Below are 19,939 nucleotides of genomic sequence, written 5' to 3' on the forward strand. Positions count from 1 at the left end.
GAGCTCTCATTGGCAAGGCTGTTCTAACAGCATGACCTTGCAACTTCTAAAAGTATGGGCATCATCTCCTTTTGTAAAGGACTTCCAGTTTGGGGGAGAAAAGATGCTAAACACAAGGCAGTAGAATGATTTTACTGAGTCACCTGATGTAATGTTCATCGGCTTGGCGTGACCTTATTTGCCTCAAGTCAGTGAGATGTTTTGACTAGTTACAGTACTTACGGCTCAAAACTAAAATCCTAACAACCATGTCAACATCTGAAAGAAATCAGAAGGCAAACAGAATTATACTATAAAATCTACAATGTTCTGTCACTTTCCGAGATAATCTATGCTTCTCTTCATATCTTTTTTGTTTTAATGGAAGTATGGGAAAATTAGAATTTTTTAAAATCTGATTTTGGGTATATTTTCCATGAACTTTTGAATACATTTACTATCTTAGAATATGTGAAGTTATTTAGTAAAATGGGTTTTAAAGTAGATTCTAGAGAAGTACATAAGAAATGCATTTACTGTACTTTTTGGACTGTAAGAGGCACTCCCCGTCCCCCAAATTTGGGAGGAATAATGATTGTTAATGCTGCTGTTGAGTTCTGTTTACATTTACATTGGTGAAGTATTGTTATTAAATATTTTACATTTAAAAAATATATTTTATTGATTATGCTATTACAGTTGTCCCATCCCCTTCATTCCCCTCCACCCTGCACACCCCTCCCCCTCCATTCCCCCCTTTAGTTTATGTCCATGTGTCACAAGTTCTTTAGATTCTATATTTCCCATACTATTCTTGCCCTCCCCCCTGTCTATTTTCTACCTACCGTCTATGCTACTTATTCTCTGTACCTTCTCCTCCTCCCACTCCCCTGTTGCTAACCCTCCATGTGATCTCCATTTCTATGGTTCCACTCCCGATCTAGCTGTCCTCTTAGTTTGCTTTTGTTTTAGGTGTGGTTGTCAACAACTGTGAGTTTGCTGTCCTTTCACTGTTCATATTTTTTATCTTCTTTTTCTTAGATAAGTCCCTTTAACATTTCATATAATAAGGGCTTGGTGATGATGAACTCTTTGAATTTGACCTTATCTGAGAAGCACTTTATCTACCCTTCCATTCTAAATGAAAGCTTTGCTGGATAGAGCAATCTTGGATGTAGGTCTTTGGATTTCATGACTTGGAATACTTCTTTCCAGACCCTTCTTGCCTGTAAGGTCTCTTTTGAGAAATCCGCTGACAGTCTGATGGGAACTCCTTTGTAGGTGACTGTCCCCCTATCTCTTGCTGCTTCTAGAATTCTCCCCTTCATTTTAATCTTGGCTAATGTAATTATGATGTGCGCCTTGGTGTGTTCCTTCTTGGGTCCAGCTTCTTTGGGACTCTCTGAGCTTCCTGGATTTCCTGGAAGTCTATTTCCTTTGCCAGACTGGGGAAGTTCTCCTTTATTATGTGTTCAAATAAGTTTTCCAGTTGTTGCTGTTCTTCTTCCCCTTCTGGTACCCCTATAATTCGGATGTTGGAACGTTTAAAGATGTCCTGGAGGTTCCTAAGCCTCATTTTTTTGAATCCTTGTTTCTTCCCTTTTTTCTGTTTGGTTGTTTCTTCCTTCTGGTCCACCCCCTTGATTTGAGTACCAGTTTTCTTCCCATCACTATTGGTTTCCTGTGCATTTCCCTTCATTTCAATCAGTTCAGCCTCCATATGTTCCTCTAATTTGTGGCTAAAATCAACCAATTATGTGAGCATCCTGATCACCAGTGTTTTGAACTGTGCATCTGAAAGGTTGGCTATTTCTTGGTCACTTAGAATTATAGGCTCTGGGGCTTTGAGCTGTTCTTGAGTCATAATGTTTGGTCTGTTCACACCAGTTATGTATGAGGGACGAGCCATAGGTATTACCAGGGCTGGGCGACCTAGTTGCTGGGTTGTGACGCTGTATGTGGGGGCGGGGTCAGAGAGGGAAAAAAATGGCGCTTTGCTCCGTCTCACTCTCTCAGATTTCTGTCCCCTCTGCGGCTTCTCACAAGCAAATTGGACCCCTCTGGTGCTGGTTCCTGGGTGTGTGGGCCCGTGTACTCTCCAGAACCCTGTGGGTCTCTCCAGTGAACTCTCTGTGAGCCTGGGAACCTCTCTCGGCCCCTCAACCTCGAGAAAATCTTTCCAGTTGGTGCCTTCAGGCTCTAATTCCCGTCGCTGGGGCCCTAGCCTGAGCGGTCTGTCTCACTGTTCGCTCCTTTGCTTGGTTTATCTGCGTGCGAATGTGTGACTGCAGTCAGCCAGCCGCCCTGCGCCCTCACTGGGTCCGCCTGTCACCACCCCATGCCTGGAATCCATCAACCGCCTCCGCCTCCGCCTCTGCTCTTGGGTCAGTGGGACAGAACAGTCTTTCCAGCCCAACCCTGCTCCGCCACTGACTCCGCCCCTCTTACTGGTCTGGCTGAGTGGTTTATTGTTGTTGGACTTCCGTGCAGTTCAATTTTCACCGTTTTGGCTACATTTTTGTTTCTAAAACTTCGCTGTCTTTAAATTTAGTTGTGGGAGGGGGCACAGTGTTTCCACCTACGCCTCCACCTTGGCTGGAAGTCTCTCTCCTTCATTTTAGTCTTAGCTAATGTAATTATGATGTGCTTTGGTGTTCCTCCTTGGGTCCACCTTCTTTGGGACTCTCTGAACTTTCTGGACTTCCTGGAAGTGTATTTCCTTTGCCAGATTGGGGAAGTTCTCCTTTATTATTTGTTCAAATAAGTTTTCCACTTGTTGCCAGTTCTGTGAGCATCCTGATCACCAGTAGTTTGAACTGTGGATCTGATAAGCTGGCTATCTCTTGGTCCCTGAGAAGTATTGGCTCTGGGGCTTTGAGCTGTTCTTCTTGAGCCATAATGTTTCGGTCAGGTCATGCCTGTTATGTATGAGAGGCGGAGCCTTAGGTGTTCACCAGGGCGGGGTGACCCAGGTCACTGGGTTGTGATGCTGTATATGGGGGTGGGGTCAGAGAGGGGCAATGGCGTTTGTTATGCTCTCTCTTGGATTTCGGTCCCCTCTGCTGCTTCCCGCAAGCAAATTGTGCCCTTCTGGTGCTGGTTCCAGGGTGTGTGGGCTTGTGCATTCTCCAGGACCCTGTGGGTCTCTCCAATGAATTCTCTGTGAGCCTGGGAGCTTCTCCTGGCACCTCGACCCCAAAAGTTTTTCCAATTGGTGCTTTTATGCTTTAATTCCCATCACTGGGGCCCTGGTTTGCGCAGTCTGTCTCACTGTTCGCTCCTCTGCCTGGTTTATCAGTCTGGCTGAATGGTTCGTTGTTGTCAGACTTCTGTACAGTGCAATTTTCTGTGTTTTGGTTGTGTTTTGTTATTAAAACTTTGTTGTCTTTAAACTTGGTTATGTGAGGAGGCACAGTGTTTCCACCTACGCCTCCATCTTGGCCGGAAGTCTTTACCACATAAGACTACCACAAAAAGACTAAGTCTGTTAGTCTTTACCACCTAAAACCTAGGTGCATCTTATGGTCCAAAATATATGGTACTTTCTTTAAAAAGTACCAGGAAACATTCTGTAGGGAGATATAGTTGACAACTTTGACTAAGTCAAAAAGTAACAAATCTTATAAATGTATTCATCAAGGTCTTCTCTACCTCTTTCTTTTTTTACATTTTTTTACTTATTTAAATTGTATTTTTTCCCATCACCATTCAGCCCCCTTATCTTCCCCTTCCCACCACAATCACCGCACTGGTCCAGGTCCATGAGCCCGTTTTCCTTTTCGCTGGATCCCTCCCCCCTCAGCTGTCATCCCCTACTTCTTTCACACTTCAGGGAGTGTCCTCTAGTTTTACTGTTTGAGAACTGATGAATTTTCCCTTTAGCTAATTTATACTCCTTCATAATGTTCACAAATTTACGAAAGTAGATATCCTGTTGCCCTTTCCCTTTCTACACTGAAAAACCAAAGCTAGTTCCTGCCCCAAAGCTTCCCAGATTCATCATCGCTTACAGCCTGGGCCACAGTTCACTTATGCAGCCATTTCTCACCCCTGCCAGACAGGAGCTCCTTTAAAGCAGGACTCCCGTGTAAATCATCAACACAGGGGGCTCAAGTGCTGGCTGACTGAGGAGCGTGGCTGTGTTTCTCCTCATCCCACTACCCATCAGACCCTCAGCAGTTCTCTCCCTTTCCTGAGATACACAAACGAAAGTGACTTTGGCTGTTCTGAGTACAAATGCTCCACGGTTTTGAACAAGAGTGTGATAATTTTAGCTTTATTTCTGACACTTCTCTTTGACATGTGTTAGCAATTTTGGCTATTTTTCAAACTGCAGGAATATAGCATGCTCTGGGGAAAAAGCCCCCAGTGACTTAATGAATAAACCCTTTCCTGTCACTGATGGCTCAGAACTCAGACCCTAGATAACACACTACCCAGTTTTAACTTACCCTGGGACTCTGGGCAAGTCTAAACTCTATGTGCCTCAGCCTTCTCATCTATAAAGTAAAGATGACAGGAGAGCCTGTGCTTCACAGGGCTGAGTACTTAGTGTAGCAAGCACTCCATAAAGGTTAACATCCCACAATTACCTCGATTTAGGGAAGGATTTTCTTGTGAAGCCTTTTCAAATGCATGTCTAAAATGTAACAGATCATGTCTACTAATTTACAAACATATTTATCCCTTCAAAGAATGCTTTTTAGTAGGCTCTACTTTTAATGATCTAGTTTTTTTTTCATAAAGCCCCAAGATTAAATTCTTTGTGATTCACAGCATAAAAGTATTACATGGATAACCCCTTTTTATAGTATGTTATACAAAATGATATATTGCAAATGTAAAATTGTAAATTCCTAATAGTTAGGTCTAAACCATAAAGATCCATGAATTTCACCTATTATGGTTAATAAACACAACAAAATATAAACTGTATAGATAAAATAATGCTACAATGTGTAGGCTACTTACAGTCTCTTCACCTCTAGACCCTCACTCCCCGCTTAACTGAACATTCAAGTATTTAAGCAGATGCAGACAGAATCCTCTTTCTTACCTCTCCATCTGCCACAGCAGAGTAATTCACTTGGGCAACTGTGACTGTGGTTGGCAATTCTGAAGCGTCAGCCAATGTGGCTACCGTTGCCCCTGTACCAACCTAAAGGAATATACGGACAGCAATGAAGTGTCAGTGGATGAATCCTTCTACTTCTCTTTTACTCAGAGGTTAAGATTCATTTAATCCTGAATTCAGCACAAATCACAATTAATACGCTTTGTAATGTGAAATGAGTTGTAAAATCGTATCTCAGGCACATGAGTTTCAGAGTTTTACTACAACCAACTAAATCAGCATTAGAAACTATCACACTTTACCACCAGTGCCCATGTCAGTCAACCAACTTTTCATCTCCCTTCAATTTGAGTTTTAGAGGTTCCCTCTCTTTTCACAAATCTTATTTTACTTCAGAAGAGGTAATTCCGAAGGAATATATCCTGGTTGTTGACAAAGTGGAATAATTATATTTAAAAAAACCATTTTTATAGTGTTATTTTGGAAATCTCCAGAAAAGCTATTGATAGCTCTGTATTTGGTAATACTTTAGCAATATTTAAAAAGAATTAAAATATTACTTAAAAATCAATTTCAGGTAGGAGATCCTGGGGACCTATACAAAATTCATATGAGAGTCTGCATAAAGAAAACATTCTCCACTCTGAGGGGAGGTGCCCTAGCACGCACCTCAGAAACCACACTCGGTAACCACGAAGCCTACTCACCTGGATAAGTGAGACAGTGCCATCGGGGTTGCTGAAGGTCTGGACTACGGTCTGTGACGGTACCAGGTGAGCTATGCTGTGCGTGGTGGTGGCCTGTGTTTGCGTTTGCTGGTCCTCAAACGCGTACAAAAGGTCCTCCCGCCCATGCTGTTTGTAACAGTTTTTAACTATGGTCCGTAGTGCTTGGGTCCATGAAACCTGTCACCAAAAGACCAGAAAAGCACTTTAAGTCACAAAGAATGTTGGTTATTCAGCCCCACTATGGAGTAAGCAGCTGATCATTTAGCAAAACAAACCAAACCTCTCACAGAGTAAATCTTACGATTATTTCCAAAAGACTGATTCTGGCACAAAGAAACTCAGTACCAAGCACTGGGTTGGCTAAAAAGTCCATTTAGTTTTCTTCCATAAAATAAAAACACAGTTTTCACGTTCACCAATAACTTTATTGATTTGGATAGTTTGAGTATGTCAGCTTTCTCCTGAGTGGCATAACACTGACTGTTCTCAATCAATGTCTGTATTTGATCACTACCAACTTCAGCTGGTCTACCTGACCAAGGAGCATCGTCCAGTGAGAAATCTCTAGCATGAACTTCACAAACCACTTTCGACACATTCGATCAGTCACAGCACCTCCTCCATACACTGCACAAATCTTTTTTTGCATTTCAGCTGCATTTTTACCTTTCTTGAAATAATAAAAGCATAATATGTAGAAAATGTTCCATATTTTCTTCCATCTTCAATATTAAAATGGCTACACAAAAATCCACCAATGTTGATGTTTTTATTTTTAAATGCATGCTGATATGACAGCTGTCACAATACAATCTAATAAAATTGTTTCAAATGAAGTTAAACACCACTAAGTGCTACTATAGCCATCTCATGGAAAAAAACAAATACACTTTTTGTCTAATCTAGTAATAACTCCCCTCTTTTGGATTTAAATGCTTTATTCTAGCCTAAGGCCAACTCTTACTAATATTTTTAAATTTACTGATTTTTAGGGAGAGAGAAATATCAATTTGTTGCTCTACCATCCATGCCTTCATTGGTTGACTGCTGTACATGGCCCGACTAGGCCTTGAACCTGCAACCCTGGCATATCAGAATGATGTTCTAACCTACTGAGCTATCCAGTCAGGGTCTGAGGACAACCTTAACTTCTCACAAAAGGTTACTCTTTTCTCAAGAATTTTTTTATTTTTTAAAAAATATTTTATTTATTTTTAGAGAGAGGGGAAGGGAAGGAGAAAGTGGGAGAGAAACATCAGTATGTGGTTGCCTCTTATGTATCCCCTACTGGGGACTTGGCCTGCAACACAGGCATGTGCCCTGACTGGGAATCGAACGGGCAACCCTTTGCTTCACAGGCCCACGCTCAATCCACTGAGCTACACCAGCCAGGGCTCTTTTCTCAAGATTTTTAAATTAAAATTCTCAATAAATTTCCAAGCTAACTGAAAACAAATATTTAGAAAAAGGGATGATCTAGTTCAGTCTTTCTTCTTTTCTTTCTGCCGACTTGACCAACTTTATATCTAATTCCATATTTATATTTTTCAACAGTGATTCTTCCTAATCAGAAATAAAAACACTTTTAGTTAGGTTTTCAAAGTGATTACTAATTTGACTGTGAGTTTCTCCAGTTTTCCCAAGCACCTCATAAAATTAAATCTGCTCCAGAAGGCAATCATGCAGAGAGAAACCTAAGATCACGGACTCATCCCAAGTCTTCACAGCAATGGAGTGATGAATAGAAAAGGGTATCAAAAAAAAAAAAAAAGCCCTGGCTGGTGTAGCTCAGTGGATTGAGTGCTGGCCTGTGAACCAGACGATCACAGTTCAATTCCAAGTCAGGGCACATGCCTGGGTTGCAGGCCAGTTCCCAGCAGGGGACACACGAGAGGCAACCATACATTGTTATTTCTCTCTCTCTCTCTCTCCTTCCCTTCCCCTCTAAAGATAAGTAAATAAAGTGTTTAAAAAAAGCAAGCAAGAAAAGGCTATCAATCTGAGAATATCAAGCTTCTTTTGGGGGACAGGTTTGACTATTACACAAATGTTTCTAGACTTCTTAGCACAAGAAGTGGAAAAGCAACAGGCACCTCAGGCCAGAGGAAGGAACACTCACCCTCTGCTTTTGCTCTTCTGTGCGAACATCGCTTCGGACATTTGCCCATGGGATATCTTCCGGCCACCAGATGGGCTTGCAGCTTTCTTTGCCCCAGCCTGGTTTCCCCCGACCCGTGGAGTACTTGAGCATCTCTGGAATAAACGCCCGAAGCTGGGCCTGAAAGACAAGAGTGTGGTCAGCAATAGTCTTTAAAGGTACCTAGGATGTGTTTGTGTCTTCCACCAAATTCTGTGGTTATCACACCGAGACCCTTCCTGGAGGGCCCAGAGTTCCAAAATGTGACTGATGCGCCCACTGTTTTCCACACTTTACTACAGCTCCAGGAGAGACTGGGTGAGAATTATACATACGATGGTAAAGTAAACCTTAGGTTGTACCTCATAGACTTGTTCCTGTAAGATCAAGAACACTTGCCTCCAAGTTTGCTTTCTGCCTCCTAAGACACTACTGACCTTATAGTTTATTTCCCTTCTACAGCTTCTGCGCATTTAAGGTGTCCAACAAAGCAACTGTGTTTTCGACATTGTGTTGGAGGTAGTAACCAGGACAATTGGAGAAGAGGGCAATAGAAGTTTGTAGCACGTAAATCATCATTATTTGTAGATAAAATTACTGTGTGTCTGGAAAGCCCAGAGAATCAACTGAAAGACCACTATAAAAATAAGAGAATTTAGTCCTGGCCACGTGGCTTGGCTGGAGTGTGGTTCCACGCAGCAAGGTTGCTGGCTCAATCCCTGGGACAAGGCACATGCCTAGGCTGGGAGTTCGGTCCCTGGCTGGGATGCATAAAGAAGACAACCAACTAACGTTTCTCTCACATCAATGTTTCTCTCCCTGTCTAAAAAGCAATGGAAACACATCCTTGCATGAGGATTTAAAAAAAAATTGAGTAAGGTGGTTGGTTACAAAATATATGAAAATAATAATTAGGCTTTACTTAATGAACAGGAAAAATAGCCCTAAAATTCTAGGAAGTTTCGAGTAAGTTAAGCAATGTCTATGAGTGTGACGTGGAAAGACAGGGAAGTGTGTGTGCCCTAAAAACATGACAGACTTCATTCGGGCTTACGTCACAAACCCAATCTGGAGCAAACAGGTGGTTAGCCAGTGGCAACTGCCATTCTTTGGCTCCTGGCGCAGTAAGCACTTTGTGAATGTTTTAATTGCTGACAACGATTTCTAGCAAGAGAAGTAGTTTATCAGGTAAAGATCTTCCTCCCCAGACCTTCTTCTTTCCTTATTTACACCCTGGACGTTCCAGAGAACGCACTCCAGAGATAAACCCTGCTGTTCAGCTAAGGACACGTCCACACGGCCTCTATAACTTAAGACCAAAAGGAGAGGATGACTTTAGCAATGAGTCAGACCCAAGGACATGAGCTTGTACTTGTAACATAGAAAAAGAAAAAATGAGAACTGGGAATATTAAAGTATTAATGAGAGATGAGTGCAACAACACTTTTATATTGAAGAGACTATTTAAAGATCAAGTGTCCTTATTTAAATATTATTTTGCCAGAAAATGATACATATTGCCACATAATAGGGAACCATGAATCCAAATCAGCAATGTTCACCTAATAAAGAAAACTACAGTTGACTGCATTTACATCGCTAATTCTTGTGCCAAGCCTGCCATTTCACCTCTCTCTCTAAGGCCCCCCATTCCCAGACAGCCTCCTGCCTACAGGATATGATAACTACACTCCTTGTATATGCGGCTCTGTGGCATCAGGCGGCAGGCTGATGGAAACATATCCACTTGCAAACCCAGGCTGTCAGCTGGCTCATGAGGTCACTCCTTCAGTTATTTTAAGAAAGTGCATCTCAAAGTCATTTCTCCCTTCATCCTGGCTCCTTGGGAGTGTGTCTTTTTCTAGTCTCAGATGGAGAAGGAAAAGGCTCAACCCTGATACACAATATTTACATTTCTTCATATTAAAAAAAAACCAGTGGTTTTTGCAGATGCAAAAACAAAATTAACTGCCACCACAGATTTTATAAATTTCTCCTACCTTTTCATCCCAATAACAGTCTCCCAGAGGAGAGTTCTTTATGTCCACACTAAGTAGAGTCTAGAGTTAACAAAATGAGAAGGTTAAACATCTCTAATAAATTAACAAAAGACTGAAGTGTCCAGAATCTTGCAGCTGAAAACACGTGGCTGACAAGAGTGCTCAAATCCTACTTGGAACCTCATATATTCTCCACTTCTGATGGTTTTCTCAGTTTCTGACCCCCCGGGCCACCTGCACCAATAGTTTCCCACGCTCCTCAGTTCTGGCCACCCTGGCACCTGGCTGTGGAGAAGCTTTTCAGCCTCTCAGTCCTGCTTTGACTCTCTCCTCACCCCAGGCCTTCTGCTAGGTTTCAAGAGCTCACTGGGTGGGGGTGGGATGGGATGGGAGTAATAGACAGAAAACTGTACTTGAAAAATAATTAAATAAAAAAATTGGGAAAAAAAAAAGAGCTCACTGGTTACTTGAAGTGTGGGCACCAGTCTACTCACTTAAACCTTCCACCCACCTCTCTCCAACCACTTGTCTTCTTGATGTCTTTGTCTTTAGCAGGAGAACCCACCTCCCTTCCCCAGACACCCAAGCTCAGAATGACAGCTTTATGTTTTTCCTTCAACACCCATCTAGCCACTCACTACAAGTTCCATTCTTCTTCTGTGAGATGTCTGTGGTATACATCCCTTCTTCTCCGGTCCCACCTTCATGGCCCAAGGCTAGTGGACCCTTCTATTTGGCTTTCTTGAGGAACTCCTCACTCTTTCTCATCACACATATCCTTGACAGGTAGGTTCCCTAAATGTTACACAGCCCCAATGCTCAAAACCCTTCAAATGGCCTTTCACTATTAACTAAACTTGATTCCTCTGTCCAGTGTTTTTGGCCCCACATAATTTGGCCACCCAGCACCTCCAGTGCCCACTAATTCCCACCAGGTAGCCTTGGTCCTCACTAGGCAAGTGTCTGCACTATCTTACAAACTGCTGAGCTCATTCCCGCTTCTATGCCTTTCGCTGTGTTCCGCTCTCTGGACTTCTCTCTCCCGCTGCTATTCCAGTGCTGCTGCTCGTTCCTTAGTGCTCAGCATCCTGTGTGAAATATATCTTCACTACGTTTTGAGTCAGCTTTTTGCATTCATCAGTAAGAACACGAGCTCTATACTCCAAGAGCTAACTGTGAACCATAACTTTCTCTGAACCTTAATCTTGTCAATTGCAAAAGAATAATGATAATGGCAAATACACAAGGTCCATTGAGAGGATCAGAAATGGCCAATAATACATAGTGACTTTGAAATAACGGCAGTTTTAGTTTCATTATTATCATTACTTCAGTTATCAGCCATCTTTTCAAATTCAAAGAAATAGCCAACTTTCTGAAAATGGTTTCTAAACCCACTGTGATACGCACTAAGATGATCCTTAGTTTTTCATGGCAGGGTTAGTGGCAAAAGGCAGAAGAGGGCCTAAGGATAAATTGGTATATGTCTGTGTAAACACGACTGCCGATGAGAAAGAAAGAATGCTAGAACCAAGAGGGAGCAAAATGACCATGCACGCCAATTCCTTGCCTTGAGGAAGGCAGCTGTTACCAACCGACCCCAATGCCTAGGTGGTACTTAGTGTGATTTGTTCTGCTGTATCTTTGAGCACTAAAAAAAAGTGTACAAGCAACTTACTAATGGAAATCATTAAAAAATGGGACTCAAGTGTAACCACAATTAGAGAAAAGAGAGAACTAGGAAAACTCTCAAATATGTTTTGTGCACTAGAAATCTCTGGATGGGAAATGTCTCAAGCTCACAGGAAGGGGAGAGTAGAGGCTAATATGAACAGCAGGAGAAACAGAAGGAGCACAAAGGGAAGGTTACATCCACAGGCAAAAATCCCATTAAGATAAAAAATAGAACCAGAGTAAAATTAACTGTTGGTACAAGTTCCTATTCAGAGGCAAATCTTAGCTTTTTAAAGTACTGATTATCAACTGTACAGAATTTCTCCTATATCGAAACAAGAGGTAAAAAGCACCTTCTAATACAAAAGGTCACTTTTCAAGTCTGTTCACTCTGGAGATGAAGGACATTAAAAATGCACAGAGATAGCCCTGGTTGGTGTAGCTCAGTGGATTGAGCACGGGCCTGTGAAGCAAAGGGTTGCCGGTTCAATTCCCAGTCAGGGCACACGCCTGGGTTGCAGGCCAGGTCCCAAAAAGGAGACACATGAGAGGCAACCACACATTGATGTTTCTCTACCACTTTCTCCTTCCCTCCCCCTCTCTCTAAAAGTAAATAAATATTTTTTAAAAATGCACAGAGATAATGTGACTTCGGTGAAAAGGGCAATTTTCTACCCAACTATCTTTGTCTTGTCCCAAGTAGACAAGGCTAAGGCTGAAGGGACTGTCAATAAGGGAAATGAGCTGTCCAGCAGATAAAGAGTTAAATGATTCTTTTCCAAAATTCAGCACTGTGCTCTCATTACCAGTTGGATTAATTACTGGTCCTGGAGAGTTTTAGAAACCCAAGCTACTCGCTGTGCTTGTTAAAGGAGGTTTGTCTTTAATCCGCAGGGAGACAATCAACAGGATCAGCAAAGGTAAAGCCTACCCTCTCTCAGGCTGTCCTCTAATTGGGCCGCAACAAGCTGTCCAGGCCCTCATTCTAACGCTAGGGCTCTAGATGGGCTTCAAGAGCCCAGCTGTGCCAGTAAACCCACCCAAACCAGCAAAGAGTAGAGAACACCACTCTTTCCAGGACACGTTTGGCAAAGAAAAAAGATAGCAAATTCATGCCAGTGGTAGTCAAAAGGAAAGATTATGTGGAAACCACAGATGGTTTGAAAAAAAAAGGTTTTCTAAAACACTAAAAAGTTTAATCTGGCCAAAATAACAGTAGTTCTTACTCTCCTAGAAATTTCCACTTGTAAATTCAGTCAATTCTTTGCTGTCCAACACTGCATTACCTTTATACATCCCCAAATACTATGCTCCTTTCGTTCTTTGTTCTGCATGTACTCTAGTCTAGGGATTTTGAGGCTCCTGACGTCAATTTAGGTTCAGTTACCAAGAAAAAGCCTTTCAAACCAAAATGTTTGCCAACTCCACCTCACCCAAAGAGGTCAAAGAACATGTGGTAAATGTCCAGAGAAGGCAGCTGAACTCAAACCATGTTGAAAGGTAATGTTTTCTATAGCTTACAGGAAAACAGAAATGTGGCAGAGAAGAAAAAATGGAGAATTTTCAGGCTATGGCCTCATTATTTTCATTTAAATTATGAACTTCCGGGTTGACAGACCCAACCATAGTCAAATAAATGTTTAAAGGGCATTAGGGAGCAAAAGCAAAACGGGTTTTTTGCTCACTATTTAGAATTGTCTGTACCACTGACCTGAGTTCACGAGAGATGAAAACGGCTTTCCTTACCAGAAATGCCAGTCCCAGTCCGCACTCCCTAGTAGTGCCAGCAGGAACAGTGGCTCCTCTACCTCATTTTCCTGTGAAACATTCTTACAGCAACATGGGAAGAATAACTTTGGAAGGAAAGATAAGTTCAGAGAAGGCAAGGGGCAGCCAATGAAGATACCCATTTAGAGACTCCTGTTCCAAGCCAATACTTTTGCTCCTTACCTTCACATCCAGCAAACTGTCAAACTGTCTTCCTCTCTCATTAACCAAATGCTCCTAAAATTCTGCCTTCTCTTTGAAAGAGTCTCAGACTGGTCAATTTCGGCTAGCTTATCCCAGATGTACTCTTTTGTACAAAAATTTAAATAACATAAAGTCAAAGCCCTCTTTTTCAACCCACCCTCCCCCAGTTTGGTCACCTGTCCAGAGCACAAAGTGGTACCATATTATATACATTTTACTATAACTTTTCCCACTCAACATTTCACCACAGAGATCTTCTCACGGTAGTACAACTAGAATAATCTCATTAAAAAATAACTGCCTAGTATTCAAGGTATAGAATTTTCCATTTTATTAAACCACTTTACTGATATTTACTTTGTTTACAGTACTTGTACATGCTTCTTTGTACAAACACATGTGCAGAATGTATTTCTCAAGCATAAAAGGGTATCTACTGGTTAACAAGGGTATGCACATTTAACGTTTTAAAAGATACTGCCCACCTATCTCTCCAAAAGACTTTGCCAATCCGACTCACACCAACAGGGCAGGGTGATCCATTTTCCCCTCACATTTCATTATTACCAAGCGTTCTTTTTTTGGCTCATCAAATGTGGGAGAAATTGTTTATTTTAATTTTCATTACTAATGAGGTTGACAATATTATTGTATGTTTACTGATTGTTCTTTCTTTTTTGTAAACTGGTTAGAATGCTTTGCTTATTTTTCTAATTATCTTTTTCTTTCTTTTTTAAAAAAATCTTTTATTTATTTATTTTTAGAGAGAGGAAGGGAGGGAGAAGGAGAGAAACACCAATGTGTGGTCAATTCTCCCGTGGCCCCCAAGGGGGACCTGGCCCGCAATCCAGGCATATGCCCTAACAGGGAATCAAACTGGCGACCTTTTGGTTTGTAGCCTGTACTCAATCCACTGAGCTACACCAGCCAGGGCGTAATTATCTTTTTCTTAATTTGAAGAAAATATTAAATCTGTTCTGGATATTAATTCTTTGTCATATAATTTGCCCTGGTCTAGTTGTATCCTAGTTGAAATGTATGAGCGTATCCCCATCCCTTACTATTCCTGAATATACTCTTATTTTTCACTCTACTCAAAATAAGCTATGTTCTATTTAAGAACACATCCAATTTTTCGTTACCTTTACATTCTCTTAATCTCACCCCTTCTACCTAATGTTTCCAAAATGTGGAATGGCATCACATATACAAGCACTTTTTAATAATTTCAGATAGTAAGGAAATCCTACGTGGCATATGGATTCAGGACACCACCGTGAGGGGAAGCGGTTTCACGCTGCTACCCACACAGTGATTCTCAAAGTTGGTTGTACAGTGGGATCACTGGGGGAGGTCAAACTACAGATGCCTGGACCTCATCCCCGAAGACCCTGACTTAACTGGTCTGGAGTGTGGTCTGGCACTAGGGTTTTAAGTCCTCGGGTGATTCTCTTGCGCAGCCAAGACAGATGATCACAAAATAGAATGTTAGTTTTATCCAGCCCGTCTTTAAAATATTTCCTGAGTTTGGATAAAATATATATAACATAAAGTTTACCATTAAAATTTTTTTATATCCTCACCTGAGGGCATGCTTATTGATATTTTTATTTTGTTTTTCTTTTCTTTTTTTTTTAGATTTTATTTATTTATTTATCTTTAGAGGGGAAGGAGAGGGAGAGAAACATCACCATTAAACAATAACTCCCCATTTCTACTTTCCCCAGCCCCTGGTGTCCTCTATTCTACTTTCTGTCTCTATGAATTTGCCCGTTCTAGTTAGCTCATATAAAAGTGAAATCATACTATACTTGTTTCACTTAGCATGTTTCTACTCCTTAAGTAGAAGAGGCCATACCTATGTTTTTTTCAAAACAAAACAACATTCAAAAAACCTAAACTGAAAACTAATAAAAGTTGTGTAAGTAAAACATGTCAAGCCCTGTGAGTAACTTCTCCCTAAATGAAGCGATCACTGTGCTGAAGGTTTCTTGGAAAACTGGGAGGAATTACTGTCCTGTTGCATCAGCATTCCAAGGGAATACTGAAGCAACAAATATTGCCCTAGTGAGAGTAAGAGGAGGACAAGAAGTTCAAAGTGGGCAGAGTGGAGACAGAACAGAAAAAAGAGTGAATTTTAAGCAATAACACTGAACTGGTCTTTCCAGAGATATTTCTTCTATATTTATAATCTTTGCCTGGATCTCTTTTAACACAAATTCCCAAAAGATGTACAACCTCCTAAGAACAAAAGAATCTTATAGGACTCAAGTGTGGTAAAAAGCAGAATTGATTTTCTACTAGCAAAATCATTATTGTTTAAAGACTCTTCATAAAAGATTTAACTCCTTAAACTCCAAGTGTAGTCTGGGAATCAGCAGCTTTGGCACCACCTGGGAGCTTACTACGAGGCAGGATCTCAGGTCCACTCCAGACCTCACTGCCGCACAGCCCACGTTGAAACAAGCCAGACTCTCAGGTGATTCCCGTGCACGCTGAGTTTGAGAAACACGATCAAACCCATCCTCTGGTCTCTGGTCTGAAGTATTTTAGAAATTTTGCTAGCCTGGCTTGCAAAATCTCTGAAAAAATGACCTTATTATTTCTTTGTCAGGGAATTCTGAAGTTGAAGAATTGACATCAAATTAAGAGTTCTTCTGCTAAGCCTGTTTCAACCTCTCACTTTGCATGCGAGGAGGCAGATTTGGGACTTCTAATTAGCCAGCACTCTTCGAGTTGTCTAGTTTTCATTATATCACTAAAAATACTACAGAGCTATATGTTTTTCCCCTCTCATATGTAAAAATAAAAGAACTTTATCAGGATCAAGATATATTAATAACATGAAAAACTGAAGTTTTTCAGATAAACATTTTGTTTACTAATATAGATTTATACTTTTAACATAAACAAACAAACAACATCACAAAGCTGCTTCCTAAAAGGAGGGCATTCTGTTCACCCAGAACTTAAGATATTCTGTTATATGTAAATTTAATTTGTGTTAGACAACAATTTTGATAGTTGTTAGAGTAAGCAAAAAAAAATTCTTTTTTTAAAAAAAGGATTTTATTTATTTACTTTTAGAGAGTGGGGAAGGGAAGAAGAGAAACATCAATGTGCGAGAGATACGCTCTCTCTTCCTCACCCCCAACTTGGGGAACCTGGCCCACAACCCAGGCATGTGTCCTAACTGGCAATTGAACCGGCGACCTCTCGGTTCACAGCCAATGCTCAGTCCACTGACCCACGACGGCAAAGGCAAAAAAAAAAAAAATTCCCTTAAAACAGTAAATGTTCAGCATGGATTAGCTGAAATATTCAACCTGAGTGATGATCACAATATAGTTTTATAGTAGGGAGGGAGGGAGGGAAGGAGGGAGGGAGGAATGGATGGATGTAGGGGGAGAGGGGAGAGAGCAGCACTGGCAATATGGACTTGACTCTAAGTTCCATCTCTTGTCACTAGTTTGCTTCATAAATTGTTTCCTCTCTTTGTGCCTCAATTTTTTAGTATGCTGTCGCCTGTATTGTCCTACTTCTTTGCTGAGCAAAATTCTATGTTTCTTAACTTTAAATGAGAAATGGTATGTTCAGGTAACTCAAAAGTTAACATAGGTGACACATGTAATTAGTATTAATAATCAATAATAAAACCTTTGTGTAATGCCTTAGTTTTCAAAGTACTTTCCCATGTACTTGATTTTTTCTTCCTCTGACTCCATAAGGTAGGAGGACATGTATTATTCTCGCTTCCAGAAGATAAAACTGAGAACCAGGGCTAATGTATAGTAGAATTAGGATTAGGGATGAGACCTTCCAACTTTTAATAAATCATGCTAACTTTCTAATTTATAAAGAATTAAAATAGTGGGATATGTAATATTAGAACTACCGGTATGCTGAATTTAATTTATTCTCTTTGGATGATTCGAAACTCACCTGAGGATGGTACACAGATCCGTACTTATATTTGTAAGTTAGGATTATCAACATAAACATGTCATCTCCACAGCATGCAACGCAGATACAATTAGCAGAGCCATCTGCTTACCCCAGTCCTACCACAGCGCACCTTTACAATCCTGTCATCCCACCACTTCAAAGACGTCATCAGTTACCCACATGGTCTGAACTCTAAAATTATTGTCCAGTGAAACTTACTTTGTTCTTTATGGCTAGAGACCATATCTGAGCTCTGCTTTCTTGACTGTTAAATAGGAATTATATATATATACTTGGAGGACAAGGAGTAAAGAACTTAACAGTGTGTCTTTCAATACACAGTAGCTACAGAAGAGAAAAATAAGAGGAAGAAAGAGCTGCCAACATCTTCCCTTGAACATAAAGTAGTCTTTTCACAAAACGAAGGAGAAACATCGTCAAACTTGCACTTTAAAAAGTTCAAGTTAAATATTAAGTATGAACATTTTTTGTTTCTTTTATACATTTATAAAAGCTTATTATGGTTATAATTCAGGCTTATTTGGCCCCCCAAATTGAAATTTACCCAAAATACACCAGGCACAGATAATCACCGTTATTACTCTGGTGTACACCCCTCTGAAGTTGTACATAATCCCATACACATGCAGAGGTAAATTTTGTGTGCATGTTTTAAACAAATGAGATCGATTAACTCAATTCTGTATTTCCTTAAAAAAAAAAAAGTCTAGTGCCCCCCCAAACAATAATAATAATAATAATAATAAAAAAGTCATAAACCCCTCATTAGAGTACAGATGAAATGTTATTTTACAACCCGTTTTTAACTTAATATGCTGTGAGTGTTAGTCCACTGCAATACTGAGCAAATAACCACTTTTGGTGTCTAGTATTTCCCTGAGTGTAAACTTCTATGCTCTTTTGAGTGAAGTTGCTCTTCTTTCCATGTAAGTTTAAGGACAACTACTATAATTCATTCAATCCCACTGTCCCCAGATTCTCCTATTGTAAATTATAATGCCATGAACATACCTCTTTGCTTACCGTTTTAAATTGTGATATGCACTGGCAACCTACCCTCTGGAAAACGTGTAGCAAAGCACGTTCCTACTGACAGTGCATTAAAATGCTTGTACTCCCACACCCTTGCCTATTAGGTTTGGGAAAAACCCCTGCTTTTACCACCATTAATAGAGAAATACTTTAGGATCAATTAGAAAAAAAGAAGGTATCTGACTCACATTAAGAAAAAAGTATTCAAGGAACACATAAAATAAAACACACACACACAAAAGATGAGGGGAAAAACCTGGGACCCCAAAGTTCAGAAATTCCCATTGGAGTGGGAGCTTTTGTAATCCCACTTTTGTAAGTAAGTTTCACTGGACAATAATTTTAGAGTTCAGACCATGTGGGTAACTCATGACATCTTTGAAGTGGTGGGATTACATGGGATTACACCATCCTGCTCACTCCCCCTCACCACTTGTTTGTTTGTTTTTCCAGTTATGTGTCATTTTTCAGTCATAATCTGTGGTGAGAAGGGACAGGAGAGGATGTATCACAATAAGAAAATTAATGCCTAAAAAACCAAAAACACCTCTAAGTCTGATCTATGACTTGAGTATCAGATTCCCTTGGACTCACCACTGCACCAAGCTCTCCTCAATGTATATTTCAGAGAGAAGGAAAGCAAGTTTCATTTTTTCCTTTTTATTGCATTTATTGGGGTAACACTGGTTAACAAAATTATACAGGTTTCAGGTGCACGATTCCACAACACATCACCTGTACTCCGTATTGTGTGTTCACCCACGTCAGGTCTTTATCACCATTCTCCCTGCTACGCCCTCCTCCCTCCCCTGGCAACCACCACAGTGTTGTCCCATGTTCATGAATTTTCTGTTTTTTCTTTTTTGCTCAACCCCTTCACCACAACCCCCTACCCAACCTGTCAGCTGTTCTCTATGAATGAGTCTGTCTCTATTTTGCTTATTAGTACATTTTGTTCATTCCACTCATGAGTGAAATCATATGGTACTTATCTTTGTCTGACTGGCTTATTTCACTTAGCATAATGCTCTCCTGGTCCACCAATACTGTCACAAAAGGTAAGCTTTCCTTCTTTTTTATGGCCAAGTATTATTTCATTGTGTAAATGTACCACAACCCCTGTCCTCTTTTAATCCTCACTCTAGAACATATTTATTGATTTTAGAGAGGAAGGTGGGGAGAGTAGAGAGAGAGAGAGAAACAGAGAAACATTAACGTGAGAGAAATCTCTATCAATTGCTTCCTGTATGTGCCCTGACTGGGGATCGAAACCACAACCTAGGTATCCCTGACCAGGAATCAAACCCACGACCTTTTGGTGTACAGGGCAATGCTCTAACCAACTGAACCACCAGATCAGAGCTGTACCACAGCTTTT

The 19,939-nt window shown here is 40.7% G+C and overlaps 1 protein-coding gene across 6 annotated transcripts in view; it reads right to left on the bottom strand.

Moving 5' to 3' along the window:
- The window catches only part of NRF1 (nuclear respiratory factor 1), a 138,083-nt gene that overhangs the window by 37,985 nt on the left and 80,159 nt on the right, over positions 1 to 19,939 (bottom strand). For all 6 annotated transcript variants that reach the window (XM_037049210.1, XM_037049209.1, XM_037049211.1 and 3 more), the window contains 3 exons: positions 7,901 to 8,059; positions 5,761 to 5,958; positions 5,036 to 5,137 (listed from right to left, as the gene is read on the bottom strand). In XM_037049210.1, the coding sequence (XP_036905105.1) occupies positions 5,036 to 5,137; positions 5,761 to 5,958; positions 7,901 to 8,059 (459 nt within the window). The remainder of the gene's footprint in view (positions 1 to 5,035; positions 5,138 to 5,760; positions 5,959 to 7,900; positions 8,060 to 19,939) is intronic.

Source organism: Sturnira hondurensis, unplaced genomic scaffold (assembly GCF_014824575.4).
Source record: "Sturnira hondurensis isolate 20B ecotype Veracruz unplaced genomic scaffold, ASM1482457v3 Scaffold0006437, whole genome shotgun sequence".
Classification (NCBI taxonomy): domain Eukaryota; kingdom Metazoa; phylum Chordata; class Mammalia; order Chiroptera; family Phyllostomidae; genus Sturnira; species Sturnira hondurensis.